The sequence below is a fragment of the Thermobia domestica genome, chromosome 5 (assembly GCF_964235325.1).
Source record: "Thermobia domestica chromosome 5, izTheDome1.hap1.1, whole genome shotgun sequence".
Lineage (NCBI taxonomy): Eukaryota > Metazoa > Arthropoda > Insecta > Zygentoma > Lepismatidae > Thermobia > Thermobia domestica.
In genome coordinates, this window is record NC_137458.1 from 208,377,421 (window position 1) to 208,397,335 (window position 19,915).

General features: G+C 36.5%; 1 protein-coding gene across 1 annotated transcript; it reads right to left on the reverse strand.

The window, feature by feature from the left end:
• Positions 1-6,020: 6,020 nt before the first annotated feature.
• On the reverse strand, positions 6,021-7,121 carry LOC145685376 (zinc finger MYM-type protein 1-like). Its single transcript, XM_081757767.1, has one exon. It carries the CDS (start codon positions 7,119-7,121, stop codon positions 6,021-6,023), a length of 1,101 nt encoding a protein of 366 aa, XP_081613893.1.
• Between the last annotated feature and the right edge of the window lie 12,794 nt (positions 7,122-19,915).

The following is a 19,915-nucleotide window of genomic DNA, read 5'->3' on the forward strand; positions in this document are numbered from 1 at the left end:
TATTATAGAGCAAGCGCAGAATATGATATAAATTTTCAAACACTTTCTCATTTCCCGAAATTTATACTTTACCCTGATTGTATACCATTTTCCTTCTAGTCTATTGAGAGTGTAAAAGCGGACCAATACATTTATCTTGAATATTATTTTTAAAACTCCTGTAGTATTTTTTTTTTTTTTTTTATGTGAAGCTTTAAAATTTGAGTATTTAAAAATTGTTTTGAGGAGTTATTTTATTATATTACTAGACCTAATAAAGAAAGAGATTTCCAATCTCGTTTACTTGGTGCCTCACCCCTCGCAAATCTTGAATCTTCGAACCTCCACTTCTTTCTGGTCATACGTGCTTTTTGTCTAAGCCGTTCTGCGTCTTGAGATGCAGCATTGAATAATATAATCTTTTAGTTGATAAGGTTTTGAAGTCTACCTGTAAACTGAAATAACACTGTGTACTCATTATTTTTTAAAAAAAAATCTTAATTTATGTAATTATTTAGTTTTCAATAACATAGTAGTCTTGAATACAAATAAATATTACCAAATGTCAAACATGTAGCGTGCTAACTGCAGTGGCGGTTTTAGCGGGAAGGCCAGTAGGTACGGGCCTACCTAAAAATTTATATAAATAGCATCAACAACTATTGTAAAAGTAATTTCCTATTGTCATTAATCAATCAAATGTGTATATGTATCCAAAGCGAAGCGAGGGTGCGGGCCTACCCAAAATTAAAATTCTAAAGCCGCCCCTGGTTAACTGAAGTTTGCTACAGCTAAATTGAGGAACATAGTTTCGAATGGGATTATTATTATTATTATTATTATTATTATTATTATTATTATTATTATTATTATTATTAGTAGTAGTAGTAGTAGTAGTAGTAGTAGTAGTAGTAGTAGTAGTAGTAGTAGTATTTAATTTTGATAATCTTCCACTATTTCTGAATATATGGGATGAACACTCTCAGAATAAGCGGTAGGGGTTTACGCAAATGAGAAGATTTTGGTAAAAATCACAATGTTTATTTTGGTTTAATTTGAATTTAGAGTCCCTTTCAGCAGTGAGGCTATATGCTTAGCGTGGACGCACAGCCTAACGTGGGGCCCGAATCACATGATCTCCCACTGGGTATCGAATCAGAGCTTCCCAGGCTAAAGAGACGCACACTAACCGCTTAGCCATCAGGGAACTCTAGAATTCACAATTTAAAGTTAGTCGTGTATATAAGAAAGGAACCTATTCTCCTAGTTCATTCACTTACTGTAAAATTGTTAATTTTCAAACATTTTATCCTGGAGATTGAGAAACCGTTAAAGGTCAATTTCGAAGAAAAACAGTGTTCGATGGAGATGTTCCCTTTCCAAAATAATCTCAATCGTAAATAGTTATTGCAACTGGTGGCTTGGTAATCATTTAAAAGTTCATTTCTGCCAGTAACTTCCACCTTCTTTGTTAGCTATTCGCGACCCGCATTTTGGGAACCACTGTAATAAAGCAACATTTCATGGTAGATCTATATTTAGCTAGCTTAGGTGAAGATTGTATATTCCCGTATTTGAGATTAAATTTTACGAAGAAGGTTTTCTTTAATGGCAGTAGCACCTACTACCATTAATTGTAATGGTTTAGGCATGACATACGATCAACTTTTCTACATATACAGGGTGTTTCAAAACATCACCGACAACGTTTGAGAGATGATCTCTGACAGCAAGTTAAGACCAAAAGAATATACTAACCTGGGTGCACAAATGCTTCCTTTCGGAGTTAGAGGCTGCCGAAAACATGGAAATCTGAATTTTAATCTTTCATAGCTCCAATACTATGGGACCTACCTTAGTCGAGTCAAGACTTAACGTAGGAACTAGTATGCGCCCTATCCAAATATGCATATTTCAAAATCCGGCGGTACTTCCGCAACAATTTTTATAGAGGTAGTTGGTGAGCACTTCAAATTATAGGCCCGTAGCCAGACTCCATCTGTAAAAATTGTTGCGTGAGTACCGCAAGATTCTGAAACATGTATTTTTGGATAGCATACATATTAGTTCCAAAGTGAAGTCTTGACCCGACTACGGTAGGTCCCATAGTATGGGAGCTATGGACCATTGAAGCTCAGTTTTTCATGTTTTCGGCAGCCTATAACTCCGAAAGGAAGCATTTGTGCACCCAGGTTGGTCTATACTTTTAGTCTTATCTTGGTGTCAGGAATCACCTCCCAGACGTTGTCAGTGTTGTTTTGAAATACCCTGTATAAGTTCTTTAGACTCGTATACTAAGATATATTGATCTAGATGAAGTCTTTTCTTGAGGTTCAATAGCATACGTGTAGCTATATGTGGATATGAGCATAAATATTATAGGGGAAACAAGTTTGTTGAGATTTTCCCGCCCCTTGACAGGCATCACAAAGCATGAATTTACATTAGAGTGGCTTTTTCTTTGTTAAAGCTAACCATGTAGATAATAGAAAGTAACTTCTTAGTTTACGTCTTGTGCCAAGGGATACAAAGGCCCTGTTCACTTTGTAGCTCGTGAGCAGCCAATTATGCATTCATTTATTGAACAGTGGGAGGAGAGTGATGGACCTGGCAACGATGATAAACGTGCTAACAGAACTGTTTTAACACTAGCATATTAACTTTACCGCGAACGTGGGAGTCATAATGTGAATCTCCTGCGGCGTTATTAGTACAATAATACCGTGCAAATAAAGCCGTTTTGAATACTGTCTTCCTTTCTATGTACTCATGTGGTTAAGACATCCGTAAAGAGTCTTGCCCATTATTCTAGCGATTGATGAAAGACTTCTGTTCATACACAGATGAAAAGCAACTATTCATGCAATAAAGGAACGTTTCGAGGTTTCCTTGTGTCAGACCTTTTAAAACTGTTTTGCAGGAATGTGTCATAATTTGTACCTCTTGTTTACTAAACGGTGATCAGATGCTATGTAGCACCTTGTTAGGCTCATTTCTATTCCTTTGCTCTCTTATATCCTCGAAAAAAAAAAAAAAAAAAAAAAACCTTCAGCTACCATACTTTAAAAAAATGGTCTTATTCACATTTAAGCACAGATTTCTTTAAATTTATATACGTTATGATAATTTAATCTGTTAAGATTAGTTGTTTATTTACACACATTTGATATATAACAAATCATAACGTATCTATAGATGTGTGTGTGTGTGTGTGTGTGTGTGTGTGTGGTCTTTATAGACTGACAACCATTTTGAACAGTTATTACAGATGAGCAGCCAGTAAATTTTATTAGATTAACAATTAATTTACATTTTATCTATAATTTGGTCACTTACTCTGAGGGAAGAACATTGAGTGAAATTATTTGAGAACAAGATTCTGAGACGGATGTTCGGACCCAAGAGGAATGAGGAATGGCAAGAACTTTATAACGAGGAACTACTAATTTATACCGTATACCAAACATTGTTAGGGTCATCAAATCTAAGAGCCTCAGACGGGCAGGTCACGTAGCCAGGATTGAAGAAAATAGGAACGCTTTCAAAGTTTTAACTGGAAGTCCAATCGGAAAACGACCATTAGACCTAAACACAGATAGGAGGACAGTATTAAGATTGAACCCGCAGCAATGGAATACAAAATAGAAACTGAATCCAGTTGGGTAAGGAACAAAGTCAGTGGAGGGATTTTGTGAATGCAGCATTGAACTTCCGGCTTCCATAGGCCATAGAGTTAGTTAGTTAATTACCGTAGTTAGTTTATCTATAATTTTTCATAGGTTTGGACCAAAGTCTTACTCGAATGAATCATTGCTAACAGCACTCAATACAAGAAAAAAATATTCGTTTAAATAGATGTTTTTAAGAAGATATGAAATAAGTTTTCGATAGGTATTCGAATAGCAACAACACTTCTGGAATACAGTCATTGAAAAGCTCCTCTCCTGAAATGGAATTAAATCAGGGAAATATGAATCTCGTTCGACTCTGCCCATAATGCTGAACAAAGGGCTTTTAAATGAGAGGATAGTGACTCTTTCTTTATAGGCCTACTATAATTTATACTTTATCATAGGCGTGCGCAACGTGGGTGCCATGGGTGCCTTGGCACCCCCATTAGACAAACTTTTTTTTATGAATAAATTACTTAATGTTTGTCAATTAAGCTATTGTTTGTTTACTTCTTCTTTTATTAAACTGAATTCAAGGTAAATAATCTTTAAATGGCACTTACAATTTATACGTATATATATGTAGGTAACGCATATATGGACCACCTCCGGTGCTTGGGATACCTGGTTCGATCCCAGCTCACGCCGTGTGGACTTTGTGGTTTACAAACATCGTGCTCGTGGGTTTTCTCGGGGTTCTCCCGTTTCCTACCACTTTCTTCATTCCACCATTTCATTCATTTCTCATCATCCCTGTCCCCTTTAGCCTAATCGGCATAATCGTGGGACGTAAAACTGAGATTTCTTTCTTTCTTTTTTCTTTCTTTTTCTTTTTTCTTTCTTTTTCTTTTTCTTTTTTTTCTTTCTTTCTTTCTTTTTTTTTTTTTTGCATGTATGGTCGGGTTAGAGTTACAGTGGTATGACCTTTTCAAAAAGAAAGAAAAACACACAAAACAAATCTAAATAACAGTAGCGTAGCGTGGTATTCCGAAATGGGGATGCCAAAGTTAGTCACTTGTGCGATACAATACTACTGCAAACAACAATACATAGCTATTCGGAGGGTATATATAAGGTTATAAATTATCAACCCTTAACACTAAATAAAATGGGATTTTAAAGTCATTTTCTGGTTCCTCTAATAAGGATTGTTGTTTTTCAGACACATTTTCTCCTTCTCCCCGATTGTTTCTGTGGCTGTGATCTTGCATATAAAACATGTTCAGATATTTTCCACTTAAAATTAATTTTCCTTCAAGTCATAAAACACAAGAGTTCAAAAGTACAATGAATGAATCAATATCCAATTGCATATGAAATGGGAGAACTTCGAGAAAAACTGTTGTAAACCGCTAGAGACGGTGGGCAGAGACCGAATCAAGTACGTCTCACATGAGTGGTAAACGCTCTGCCACTGAGCCATCACGTTCTCCAAAATACACTAAGAAAAAAATTACAAGATCTAAACAAGTCTTAGAAACGTAACTACAGACTGTGAAAATATAATGTATGGTACGATCCTTAATACATTCTAGTAACGTGTTTGGAAAACAACTATGAAATTGTAAATTTCCCCAAAGGAACTTACCTTATATTTTTTTGTACATCAAATCCATTCTTCTGTTCTTCTTTTCCGCAAAGACATCTATAACTCTTTCTAAAAACTGCTGATCAGATGACAACTCAGTTAGTAATTTCTTTTCAATAGCCAACGAACTAAGATTTGAGAGTCTATTATTGATCATAGTATTCCTTAGATATGATTTTATTCTTTTCAACGTACTCATGCTTCTTTCTGCACTTGCTGTAGTTACAGGAAAAGTTAACACTAAACGTAGAAGTTTTGTTACCTCACGGTAAATTGAGTCCAGAACATTCCCTACTAAAAATTTCAAAAGATTATGGGGATCTAAGTGCTTGTTTTCGTCTGCATAAATATTGTAGAGTTCATTTTCAAGTTGTTCTTTGTTAAAAAATGGGTAGATCTTTATTAACTGGTCTACTTTATCTCCGGGAAATTTCTTGCTGTAGTCTGTAAATTGTTTCTGATGAACTAATTCCACGAACTGAAGTTGAGGAAAATCTTCGAATCTAAGCTTCATCTGGACAATCTGCGAATCTAAGATCTCGTATGTTAGCGCCCGTAAGTTGTTTCTTTGTGTGTTGCTATAGGTTAGGCTTGTGTTCAGCTGGGAACTTTTTTCAATGCAGTTGTCAATAAAAGTACTTTCTCTTAAGTTCTCCAACATTCCGATTACATTTATTTCATGTTGGCATGTTGTAACGCTTGCGGATTGCAAGAGTCTGAAGAGAGGGTCAATACGAACAAAACATGCCTCAAAAACATGCAGTAAGTACACAAATGTTGGGTCATCCATGTCTCCTGATGCCTAATGCACAATTCACAGTTTCACTATCCCACTCCGAATCTTCATCCTCAATAATTTTATCAAAAACTTCATACAGTTCGTTGAAATACCGTGTAATAGTTGATACTGCTCTGGAATGAAAATTCCATCGCGTGTTACTGGCTTCTGGCAACTTAAATCGTTTTTCAGTGAGCAACGCTGTTCGTTTTGAAGACTTAGAAAAAAAACTATGAAATGCTGTTAGAGATGACACGAATAGACGAACTTGTTTTATTGACTTATCACCGTGCAGAAGCAGCCAATTTAACCTGTGAACGTAACAATGAATAAAAAGAGCATATGGACAAAATTGTCTTACTAGTTTTTGCACGCCACCTTCTCGACCTGCCATTACAGATGCACCATCGTAAGTCTGGCACACCACTTTTTTTTCTACGCTCCACTCTTGCAGTACTTTATGTATTACTTCGGACAAACCAACAGCAGTTTTATTCCTTGACACGTCGAAAAAACCTATAAACCTCTCTTCTACTGTATCTTTTACGCAGTAACGAAATATTATGCTCAGTTGGCTTTTGCATGAAACGTCTAAAGTTTCATCAGCTTGAACCGATATAAAACAACAATCTTGAATTTCATGTTTTATATTTTCTTTCAGCACAGTAGTTATTACTTCGATCAAATCATTTTGAACATCCGGAGACGTTCCTTTAAACACAGAGGAAGATTGCAAGTGTTCTCGCATGGAAGACTCGCTTTGAGCCAAGAGATCTAAGAGTTCTAAATAATTGCCCCTATTGCTAGAACCTTCGAATTCCCTGTGACCACGGAAAGCTAGTTCCTGTTTACTTAAGAAGACTATTGCTTGAATAAATCTCTTTAAAATGTTCCTATTTGTACTAACTAGTTCATTATGCTTTATTGCTTGGAGACGGGCTGCTTCTGAAATCACATGTTCAATACGTGTTCTCCCTAACAAGTGAAAAGATTCACTATGCAGCAAATGTTGTTTCGATGACTCGTGTTTTATAGCTTTCTTTATGAAATTACTCAAATCAGAAACACCGTTCGAACACCACTCAGACTCCTTAGCTCCAAACATAATGCAGACGAAACAGAACATTTTATTTCTTACAGAGCACCCAGAAAGCCAAGAAAACCTATCATACCACGAAGACTGAAATGTGCGTGAATGATTGCTTGCTGTCGTTTTTATGGACAGCTTTGGGGTAGGTCGTCTCCCTTTCAGAGAGCAGCGCTGCTCGTAGGTCAACCGAGATATGGGAATTGTTAACAAAAAGTCAATTAAATTTGCGTCTGGTACTGTTATCGCAGTCATCATTTGCTAAAAGTTTGTAATTTACTATACCTTGCTGCTACCTAACACTTTCCACAACTTTGTCTATTACTTATAATTTTCTTCACACTACACTAAAACAATAAAACAACTATTCACTTCACAAATAGAAGTCACAACGCAAAAGAAACTGTATACCGTATAGAAACTGTTTTTTCTTGACCACATGACCACCCACGATCAGTGTTGCTAACCAAAAGCATAAACCTAGTACACAATGCGACGGCGTAGCCAGGGAGAGTGAACCGAACCAAGCCCCCTTTATGGCAGTGATAGAATAAATTATTTCCCTTGCATGCTCTAGAGTCCATTTATGATCCCGCTATTCCGACGTTTATCATTACTTTATCACAAAAAGTACTGTAAAGCCATTCATGAAATAACTTTCAGAAGCTTTATATTTAGCCCGGCATAATTTGCACCCATCCCAAACGATTACAGAATACAAATAGTAAATTAATAACAAGCACTATATAGCTGAGTCTGTTCATGAAGGCCCGTGATCAGCCACTAAAGTTTGGGGGAGAGGCATAAATATGCTAGGGGGACCAATCGTCACAATTCTAGATTTCTTTGTATCAATAACTATTCACAATATTTTTTTAGGGGGTGGACAAGCCTCCCTAATTGCGGACCTGGTGGGGTATACAGAAGCAAATGCATGGATTACGTTAGAAGCCAATAAGCAATTGTCTCAGCTCCTTGTGCCACTAGCAGGGCCGGATTTGGCATTTTGGCGCCCCTAGGCCCAATAATTTTTTCCGCTCCCTAGTCTGGTTAAAGTTACTTTCCTAAAAACCTTTATTAAGAAATTATATCAGGCCTATATGTTAATTGCTTAAACACCACTCCACGATGCAATTTTATCATTGCAAGTTTTTTGAGGAATTTACTTGGTTGTGGGCTTAACAAAATACCGTTAATGTATTAAAAGATTGATGAACTTTACCAACAATTATTTGTTCCAATGAACTTCAAAATCAGAGTGCTTTATTAGCCTGATTTTTTAAAATCAATTCAAAAAATATGTTAAGTTATGGCTATTTATTTTTATTTCTAGATATTTTTTAATTCTTTTTTTCTCTCGGCCGTGCGCCCCCTGGGAGCTTGCGCCCATAGGCCAGGGCCTACCGGGCCTATTGGGAAATCCGGCCCTGGGCACTAGCGTTGTACCGAGAAAACTCGGCTCCGCTGTTGTATGAACATTGTTTTCAATATAGTTTCTTTATTTCTCTCTCGTGGGCAGCTTTTCTCCACATACCATACTTCAATATCGTTCCTTAAAACTACATATTTTCTATATATCGCCCCATGAAATTTGTCATCTTGGGGTCCGAACCTCAGACGCCCGTTCGTGAATATGGGCCTGAGTGCATATATTATTTGAAGATGCAAACAGAAAGCACTTAAAACAACTCTGGGGACCCGTTTCTATGTGACTATTTCGTTGTCAGATAGACTATCCAGATACTGAAGGGCTTAAAGCAATCTTTGCGAGGAGCGGCACTACTGATTTTCTTGGCCTAGCAGATCGGTGACCGTGATTCTACAGAATGCTTTATATTTATGTTTGTGTGTGTGAGCCCCCTCAAAGAGTTTTTGGCTACACCTCTGGGACATACTATGTATTTATGATAAAGATTAATAATTTGCCTTTAATTACGATTACAATTACGATGCATTTAATTACGATTTTTACACAAGTGAGACATGCTTCAAAAAGAAGTTGAACTAACCATTTCTGTTCTGTTCTATTTCCTTGCCGTTAGTGCTCGTACGTTCTGTACAGAAACTATAGTTTAGTTCAAAATAGATAGAGTTGGTAATACTTGAAAATATGCCAGCATATATCTAAACCAAATGAGGGGTTGCAAGGGGTGTGGAGGAGTAAACAATGCACGTAGTTGGGCATGCGCATTCGACAGAAAGCGGACGAAAACTCCGATGCTTGCAGTAGGCCTGGATGCCCAAGGAACTTGGCGTATAAGAAGAAAGACAGAATATGTGTATGTGAGTGACGCGTTTGCGTAGGTTCCGCTTGTCAAAGCATTAGGCAAGAGATCGTATGCAGAAGATTGCAGTGAAAATAATTGTGATTACAAGCAAATAATTTGTATATATAATAAAATACGTACTCTTTCTTAATAACAGGGGATGCCGGGCGTACCGGCGTTCCCTTATGCTACGCCGCTGAATAAGTCAATTTGTTAACAGTCAGAGCTTCATTTAACTGCTAACAGATGGCAGCGGAATTTCTATTGAAAAAGAAAACGTTTGTTTTGTTCTTGAATTTATAATAATATTTTTTACGTTAATTTATGGAAAACAAAGAAAATGACAACGATACTTTAATTACGATAATCTGGTGTAAGGACATTACCGTATACCCTAACTTGAACCTGTCCTTACACCAGGTTATCGTATTTAAGGTATCGTTGTTTAGAGAACTCAGGACGGAATGGAGAGAGTAGAATATTTGACAACATGAAACGATTAGTGACGTAAACAAAATTAGTTCCAATTCTCACCATAAGGGGAAATTGTAGTGTTAGACAAAGCTAATTAAGTGCGGTATGGAAGATAACATACTGACAGTGGTGGATCTAGAAGATAAAAACTGGGGACCAGCCAGAACCCAGATTATGATAGGTACTATATCATGAGTTTACTATAAACTTTCAAAACTATATAAATAATAGCTTAAATTAATTTTGTCGCTCAAAAGACTGGGAACTCTAGGCCCTCCGGCCCCGAGCTAGATCAGTTATCTCCCATAAGAGTCTCGTGACATTGTAGTTACGCTTTTAATACCCCGTAGTCTGGAATTCTGCCATGCACATAGAACATAGAACTGCATGTCTTGAGCATTTCAGTGAACGTATGTACTGTACAATGGTTGGAATCCCACAGTGCTAAAGATCTGGAGTGGTGACACAACACTTTTGACGTTAGCTAAGAACGTTCAAAATTATTCTATAATTAATGGTAGCACAAACTGAATTGTATTTATAAATTAGAAAACGTGTTTTCAAATGAATGAATTCAGAAGATCATAAATAGATATCAAGATTTGTTAGCAGTGTAGTGCTTCATTCATTATTGCTTATTGTTACTTAACATTAATCAAATGTTCACTACACAGATACATGAGAAGGTATCCAAAAGTTCGTGTAATCACCTAGAAGGTAGCGACCTACGAATCTACTCGGACATACATTTTATAGTTAGGGCTTTGTATGTTAACTATGCAAATTCTGGGCTCGTTACAACAATTTTTTCAGGTAAATCACTGAAGGTACGATGATTAATGAGCTTGAAACATGGAGTGTCATTAAGTTCCTACATCTTCAGATTAAATCAACAAAGCAGATCCAAGATAAAAGAAGTCTACGAAAACCCATCCTATGAGATGGTATCCAAGTGGAAACAGCAATTCCAAACTGTAAACATTACCACTGCGGACGTCTCTAGATCTGGAAGACCATCTTTCACTGATGATACTGTCTTGACGCATGCACGTAGCCAAGGGGTGGGTCCGGGGGATCCGGACATCCCCCCCCCTTCGGAACCAGAAATGAAAAACGAGAAAAGCAAGAATCAGCGTTAAAAATATGAAGCTACAGCAAGTGTTTGGTTACTCTTTCTTATGAACATTTTGCGTGGAGGAAATGGGTTGGGAGTCAAATTGAAAATTGATATTATTAAAACGGAGCATTCCGAATCTATCTAGCTCCATACTAATCCTCCGGACTACAAATGGCGATCAATAAACCAGTTCGATCAGATACTCTCAGGTAGAACTTAAGGAATACGCACAATCACCAATAATATGAGCCTGCCAATATACAGTAGATTCCAGTTACACTTGTTAAAGAAATTTTCAATTTTGAGGCAACACTAATCCATTTTATAGTATGTCTTTACTGCCGAAAGAGATCTCGTTGCTACCCTTGACGGCATTAAACGAAGACAAAGAAGAAGAAAGACAACAAAAGAACCGAGTTCGAATGACCTGGAAAGGCTACATCTTTTTCAATATTTTTTAAAATTCTTTTACTCGAGATTTCTTCATAATTTGTTATTATAATACTTACTAACATATCCTCGTTTTATTGTCCTAACAAACCAATATGAGTATGTTGCCAGTAAAATAGTTTAGATTGATCGAGCTCCTGGTGTGTAACCACAGTATTTCATGTCACGTCCCCCCGTCACTTACAATATCCTGGCTAAACGAACCAATATATGTTGCCAGTAAAATAGTTTGGAATGATCCTGGTGTGTTAACCACAGCATTTCATGTCACGTGATGATTTACGTAGATAACGCTAACGAAAACGTATAAACATGCAAATTTCAAGTTTTTATTCTAATTTCAAGTACGGGTGGTATCGAGACAAGACGAGACGAGACTTTGTACAGTCTTGGTCTCGTCTCGATTGATAAACAGCGGTCTCGGTCTCGACCTCGTCTCGGTCAGCAGATGTTTATCTCGATCTCGATCTCGATCTCTAGGACTAAGTCTCGGTCTCGTCTCGAAAGTGTGAAATAGTGTGAAATTAAAATTGAGAAAGTATTATTATCGTACAATCTGTCGTTTCCGCTTCTTATTTTTTGCCTTCGTTCTAGACTTAGAATTTTGGTATGGCGTACCTCTTCATACCTAATTTGCTAGCGCTAATGCTTTCCATGCGTGTGTTCCAGGTTCAATCATCAGTGGGTATATCATACCTGGGATAAAACCCTAATAGTAACCCATATTTCACTTTCAGCAATAGACTTTGTCTCATATAGCCTCAATACTGCCTATACAATACAATTAACTCTATTAAATTAACTCCAGTACTATACTGTTTTATTTCCTTTCTTTGAATCAGAATTGTTCAATACTCCCTAACGGCTAACACAACACATAACAGCACGAATGTATTTAATCGTACCGAAATTGAAATTTTACAATTTCTCACTTATTATCCAATGCATTCTGCTTTGACTGTCATTTTAAAAACAGAATATAATATTCATTGTCTTAACAAATAGGATAAATTATTGCTACAATATATTTTGTTTTAAATTGATCAAATACTTTATTACCATTTCACATCTCCGTATTTAATTGACACTTTACAACATGGACTTCCTTAACCTTGTGGTGGGAGCTACAACACTCATCTTTGCTATGTGTGGTCTCAGGTTGGATCATCAAACAAGTTAGATTCAAAGTCCGATGTTTCGCATAGTTCGCATCACATTTTAAGTACATTTTGTTGCTTATACAAGTTCATAAAGTCGTAATGCATTACATAAGCATATACACTATGCGATCAAAAGTATCCGGACACCCCCAGAAACATGCGTTTTTCATATTAGGTGCATTGTGCTGCCACCTACTGCCAGGTACTCATTATAAGCGACCTCAGTAGTCATTAAGAGACATCGTGGAAAAGCAGAATGGGACGCTCCGCAGAACTCACGGACTTCGAACGTGGTCAGGTGATTGGGTGTCACTTGTGTCAGCGTCTGTACGCAAGATTTCCACACTCCTAAACATCCCTTGGCTCACTGTGTCTGATGTGATAGTGAAGTGGAAACGTGAAGGGGCACGTACAGCACAAAAGCGTACAGGCCGACCTCATCTGTTAACTAACAGAGACCGCCGACAGTTGAAGAGGGTCGTAAAGTGTAATAGGCAGACATCTATCCAAACTATCACACAGGAATTCCAAACTGCATCAGGATCCACTTCAAGTACTACGACAGTTAGGCGTGAGGTGAGAATACTTGTATTTCATGGTCGAGCGGCTGCTCATAAGCCACACATCACGCAGGTAAATGCCAAACGACGCCTCGCTTGGTGTAAGAAGCGTAAACATTGGACGATTGAACAGTGGAAAAACGTTGTGTGGAGTGACGAATCACGGTACACAATATGGCGATCCGATGGCAGGGTGGAATATGGCGAATTCCCGGTGAACGTTATCTGTCAGCGTGTGTAGTGTCAGCAGTAAAATTCGGAGGTGGTGGTGTTATGGTGTAGTCATGTTTTTCTTGGAGGGGGCTTGCACCCCTTGTTCTTTTGCGTGGCACTCTCACAGCGCAGGCGTACATTGATGTTTTAAGCACCTTCTTGCTTTCCACTGTTGAAGAGCAATTCGGAGATGGCGATTGCATCTTTCAACACGATCGAACACCTTTTCATACTGCACGACCTGTGGCGGAGTGGTTAGACGACTATATCATCTCTGTAATGGACTGGCATGCACGGAGTCCTGACTTGAATCCTATAGAACACCTTTGGGATGTTTTGGAACGCCGACTTCGTGCCAGACCTCACCGACCTACATCGATACCTCTCCTCAGGTCAGCACTCCGTGAAGAATGGGCTGCCATTCCCCAAGAAACCTTCCAGCACCTGATTGAAAGTATGCCTGCGAGAGTTGAAGCTGTCATCAAGGCTATGGGTCAACATCATATTCAATTCCAACAGTACCGATGAAGTGCACCACGAACTTGTAAGATATTTTCAGCCATTTATCCGGATACTTTTGATCACATAGTGTATCCAGTGCCATAGCATAGATTAAGCTTATTCCTGAGCTCTCAGCGGTGCATGCGATCTTTATTCGAAAAAACTAATCGTGAGTTCATTATGTTGAAATTTTATATTGATTGAAAATTACTTGCGGAACATGGACATACATACTATATAAGTATAATTTTAAAATATTTTGCACTTTAGCTACATTATTTGCACTATATTTAGAATAATATTTAGCAATTTATTTAAGTGGGCAACACTGCTTAAAATAATGTAACTACGACTTGTAATTAAAACCACCAAAAATTATTGTTGTAATGTTATAGAAGCAAATGAAAGCAATGATCATCATAAGCATTTAACACAAATACGTCATTTTAAGCCAGGGATGCAAATAAGCAACAAAATTTTACTAGCCCAAGAAAAAAGCTAGTAGCCCACATCCCGCAATAGAAATCATTTACTTATCTTCGGTGTGATACTAAATAGTCGCCCGCACCGATGAACCACTCGCCCCGGGCTAGTGGGCGAGTGGTTATTTGTATCCCTGTTCTAAGCAGTAAAACTAAGGGTAAAAGTGGATCTGAAAAGGTAGGGAGACGCATGACGTCCCACCGTCCCCCGTGCCTATCTTTGCCCATTGTAATATTTTAGAAAGAGAGGGGACGCCACAACCATTTTCTGGAAGTGGGGGAATGATGTCCCAGCGTTCCCCCTCACTTTTACTTCTGAGTATAATAATATCTTTGAAACGGTTTGAAATAACAATTGTTGTAAATGGCATTATGATCATTTAAATCTTTTGGAAGCATCCTCATGATGAGACGTGATATATCAGCACGTTTTCGAAGTAAAGTCTTTAGAAAAATTTAAATTTTCCATTTCTTGTAACTTTGTTCCTTCATTCATTCGAAATATATTATACTATGATCATAGTATTTGATGCTAAGATACAATTAGTGCACATTGCACCGTCCATGCTATTTGAGTTATTTGAGATCTCCAAAATGTTGATGTTAGTGATACTGTATCGTCCTTTGTTACACTGAATAATGTATGTAGTATTGTGGTTTTGTTTAATATCTAAATTAGAAATATGCAATACCTTACGTAGTGCAATTTGAGAAAATACAATTTTATGTTGTGTTAGCAACACTGCTTGTTTATCTAGTGGTATTGCAGAGTATCTAGAACAATGATTTCCAATTCAATATTTCACACAACTTGGTACAAAATTTCAGCTAGTATATATATATATCACTTAGGGATGGTATCGAGACGAGACGAGACGAGACTTTGTACAGTCTCGGTCTCGTCTCGGTTTAAAAATAGCTGTCTCGGTCTCGTCTCGAGTCAAAAATCGCCGTCTCGGTCTCGTCTCGGTCAACAAATGCTTGTCTCGATCTCGGTCTCGGTCTCGAGGGCCAAATATCGGTCTCGTCTCGAAAGTCTCGAAATAAAAAGGTGAAATTAAAATTGTAAAAGTATTATTATTGTAAAGTATGTCGTTTCTGCTTCTTATTTTTGGCCCTATTCTTGACTTAGAATTATAGTATGGTGTACTTCTTCAGAGCTAATTTGCTAGCGCTGATACCTTCCATGCGTGTGTTCCAGTTTCAATCATCAGTGGGTATATCATATCTGGGATAAAATTCTAATAGTAACCCATATTTCACTTTCAGCAAAAGACTTTCTCATATGGTCTCAGTACTGCCTATACAATTAAACTCTATTAAATTAACTTAATGTACTATATAGTAGTTTATTTCCTTCCTTAGAATAAGAATTGTTCAATACATTCTAACGGATAACGCAACACATAGCAGCATGAATGTATTTAATCGTACCGAAATTGAAATTTTACAATTTCTCGTTTATCATCCAATACATTCTGTTTTGACTGTCATTTTAAAAACATAATATAACGTTCATTATCTGAACAAATAGGGTAAATTATTACTACAGTATATTTTGTTTAAAATTGATCAAATGCTTTATTACCGTTTCACATCTACGTGTTTAATTGACACCTTATAACACGAAATTCCTGAACTTTGTGGTGGGAGCTACGGCACTCATCTTTGCTATGTGTGGCCTCGGGTTGCATCACGAAGCAAGTTAGATTCAAAGTCAGATGTTTCGCATAGTTCGCGTCTAAATTTAAGTACATTCTGTTTCTTATACAAGTTCCTAAAGTTGTAATGCATTACATACGCATACGTATATCCACTGTCGTAACATAGATTAAGCTTATTCCTGAGCTCTTAGCGATGCATGTGATCTTTATTTGAGAAAACCAATCGTGCGTTCATTACGTTGAAATTTTATATTGATTGAAAATTACTTGCTGAACATGAACATACATATTATATAAGTATATAGGTAATTCGAGCTAGCTGTATCTATTTTCTCTCTCTCCCCAAAACAAGTTATTCTTAACTTTCTAGTTTTCTTTTGTATTCATTTTCGTAGTTTTGCAGCAACATGAAGTATTAAATAGTCAAAAATATTTTTTTTCGCTGTATAACTTTCGTTAAATTTTGGATCCAATTTTACTCTACCTTACCTAGTAAATTTATACAATTTATATAAAATTGAGTTAGAATACTTTTTTTTTTTTTTAATAGACTATGTTCTTTCTAGTGGTGTATTAATGTAACTCTAAAGCCATCTTACTACTTTGTAACTACTTATAGTTTGAAAAACAGTATTATAGGTCTTAGTTAAAGAACCGGTTTTTCGCTTCTCCTGTAAAATTACGAAATTATGACTTGGTTTAGTTTACCTCTGAGGTCCCGATATAAAATCATCACCATCATCATAATCAAGCATTGTCAATCCACTGCTTGATGAAGTCTTCCCAAGTTTTCTCTCTCTCTCTCTCTCTTTCTATATATATATATATATATATATATATATATATATATATATATATATATAAAGAGAGAGAGAGAGAAGGCTATGAACATCAGCAGTGGATTTTGTTTCGGGAGAGGCTTGAGGAAAGAGTAAGAAACATTTGTGTGGTACGTGCAATGAAAAATACAATTATCTCATGTATTTCGGGAGGGGCTTGAGCCCAATAATTACCCCTAAATACACCACGATACATCAGTCAACCGTTCCCATATTATCTAAGACAGCAACGAAACAAATTTTGAGTAAAGATAATTTTAATAGCTATCAATATCAATATTCGAAACGAGACCGAGACTCAAGACTGACCTAAGTCTCGTCTCGGTCTCGTCTCGATTTATAGAAGTCTGTTTCGGTCTCGTTTTGGCATATAAAAGTCCGTCTTGGTCTCGGTCTCGTCTCGGTATATAAATGTCTGTGGCGGTCTCGGTACCATCCCTACCAAGTACGTAAAACATGAGATAATAGGTCCAAAAAAACAAAGCCCATTTAAATAACATGGGGAAATTTTTCATCCTCCTTTAGACCCCTTAAAAAATTAAAAAATATTCACGTTTGGCAATTTTCTTGTCGATTAGTCCGGGAAAGCTACTACAATCATGCCAAACTTTCCACGCCAATCGGAAGTACCCCTTTAATTTATGTCAGTTCATGTAGTTTTATATGTAGTTAGGATTAGAATTTTACACAACCAAACGCTTGAGCAATTGATAATGAATGTTTAATACATAACTTAAACTGTTTTAGTGTGGGTTGCAAAATTATTTTTCGATTTTTTCTTTTTTCTTTTCTTTTTTCTTTTTTCTTTCTTTTTTTGAAATAGTAGGGATTACGATACTAAAATTACCTCAGTAATTATGAAAACAAATCTGGCAATTTCACCATAACACTGTTAAATTACAATCCAGCTCAAAGTGGAGGGTATCACTAATATTAAAATAATGATTATTGGTCAATCGTTACTTAAACCCAATCATAATTGTTCCGTTACACTTAATTGTAACTTATTTAACAGTATGAATCTGGCAGTTTACTTGTTACCTGATCGGTGTAATTTTACTAAACAATCTTGCATGTAATTGTTCTATATACATTAAATTCGATTGTAGAATTTCTCGCAGTTTAGCGAGTCTTGAATGATGATAGAATTTTCTTGGCGATGACTCAATGATGTAAACGTTCAATTTTATTTCTGTCGACAGTCAGTCACTGTTCGTAACAGCATCAAGTTAGTTGGCATTAAAGACGCATAGAAAAAGGTCTTACATGTAAACCGTTTTTAAGTACTATGAAATAAATTTAAACCGGAAAAAAGAAAAACTTTTAACCATAGCACTAAAAAGGAAATACGTTACTTTCATCGTAAATTGCAGCCGAGAAGTGCAGCTATTCATGGGCTGTTTGCTTCATGAGCGGTTTTAAAGTGTCATTCAAAGGAACACGTTGTGGCATTACGCAAAGTACATGGATTTGTTTTTTACGGCAATTACTACGAAGGATTGTAAATATCCTGTCATCCATTTACGATGTTTGTGAAAGTTGGGAAATTTATGTCAGGTATATAGTTGTTGACACAGTTCTTTCCCTTCCCTGGAGTGAATGTTACAAACGCAAATAAGTGTTATTCTTCAGGCTCTATAAAAGAATTTCTTTTGCAATATTCCATTTTTAATTTTAATTTTTTAAAAATATATTGTCGGCTTACATCTAAGTCAAAGGATGCTTATCTTGACGTTTTTGTTGTTGTGGAACTTTTCCCTCTAAAGCGCAAAATGCTCTTAACTGATAATTGGGGTTACATAGTAAATATAAGAAAGGATACAGTAGCATGCTATACAATTGTCTCTTGAAGCCAGAATTCAGTGGGAATTTGAGGAAGTGAAGCAATTCCTGTTAGAATTTTAATTATCGTGTATTTGTAAATATAATTAGCATTTAGTATTACCCATGTGACGTGACAGAATTCTTGTTCAACTGAAACAGATACTCTCTCTCCGAGACAAGACAAAACATCTCTTTCACGACATATTTTTGAGACGAGAATAAGGTTATCATCCGTTCCATTTTTGTCAGGATAGTCCCGATAGAAAATGCCATGCGTCCCGACATTTCTCTTATTGATGAAGTTTATTATTATTATTATTATTATTATTATTATTATTATTATTATTATTATTATTATTATTATTATTATTATTATTATTATTATTATTATTATTATTATTGCAATTGGTTTCCACATTATTGTACAGAGCCTTCAAAACCTCGCAATAGCGACTACATAATAGTGTAGCAGATAAGAGAAAGTGTGAATATAGGTTACATAGGTATTATTTAAAATGGCCATTTTTTTTATATGTAGGGGTCTACTGTATTATATGATATAATGCCTATGTCGGGACCGCGGTGGCTCAGTGAAAGAGCGTTCATCTTGGGGTACCTGGTTCGAGTTCAGTTCGCGCCAAGTGAGCTTGCTCTGGAAAACACCATTTGCATGAGTTTTCTCGGGGTTCTCCTATTTCTTTTCATTTTCTTCATTCACCATTTCATTCATTTCTCATCATCACCGTCTCTTTTATCGCACAGGACATAATCGTGGGAGGTAAAACTCAAATAATTCATTTCATAGGTCCTATATGATTCAAATTGTCTCAATTTCCTTTCATCAATTAGATAAATATAATCCACTCATCACTAGAAATGTATATCATATTATTACGGAGAAAGACCTGGTACATTTCTGTCCCTCTCGCATTATCTACATAATGTATCCCTAAATTTTGCTTGGGAAAGGTAGCAACCCTACACGAGACAGCTGCCACCCTTGGATAATAGGCAATTCTATCAGCATCAGTGACGTATGCAAAATGGGATTTCCAAGTTTTAAACCCCCTTAACCAAAATATTATGAAAAAACAAACATTTGCTGTGGTAATATAAATCACAGAGTGCTTGAATCCATCTTAACTATATACAAAACTACATGAACATTTTTAATTTTTAGGAGGTATAAAGGGGGGATTAAGAAATTCCCCATGGTATTTAAATAGGCGTTATTCTAGACTATAATTTCATGTTTTATGTA

What these genes read in the sequence shown, in the direction of transcription:
- LOC145685376 (XM_081757767.1), bottom strand. Translation starts at nt 7,121, where the DNA reads ATGTTTGGAGCTAAGGAGTCTGAGTGGTGTTCGAACGGTGTTTCTGAT.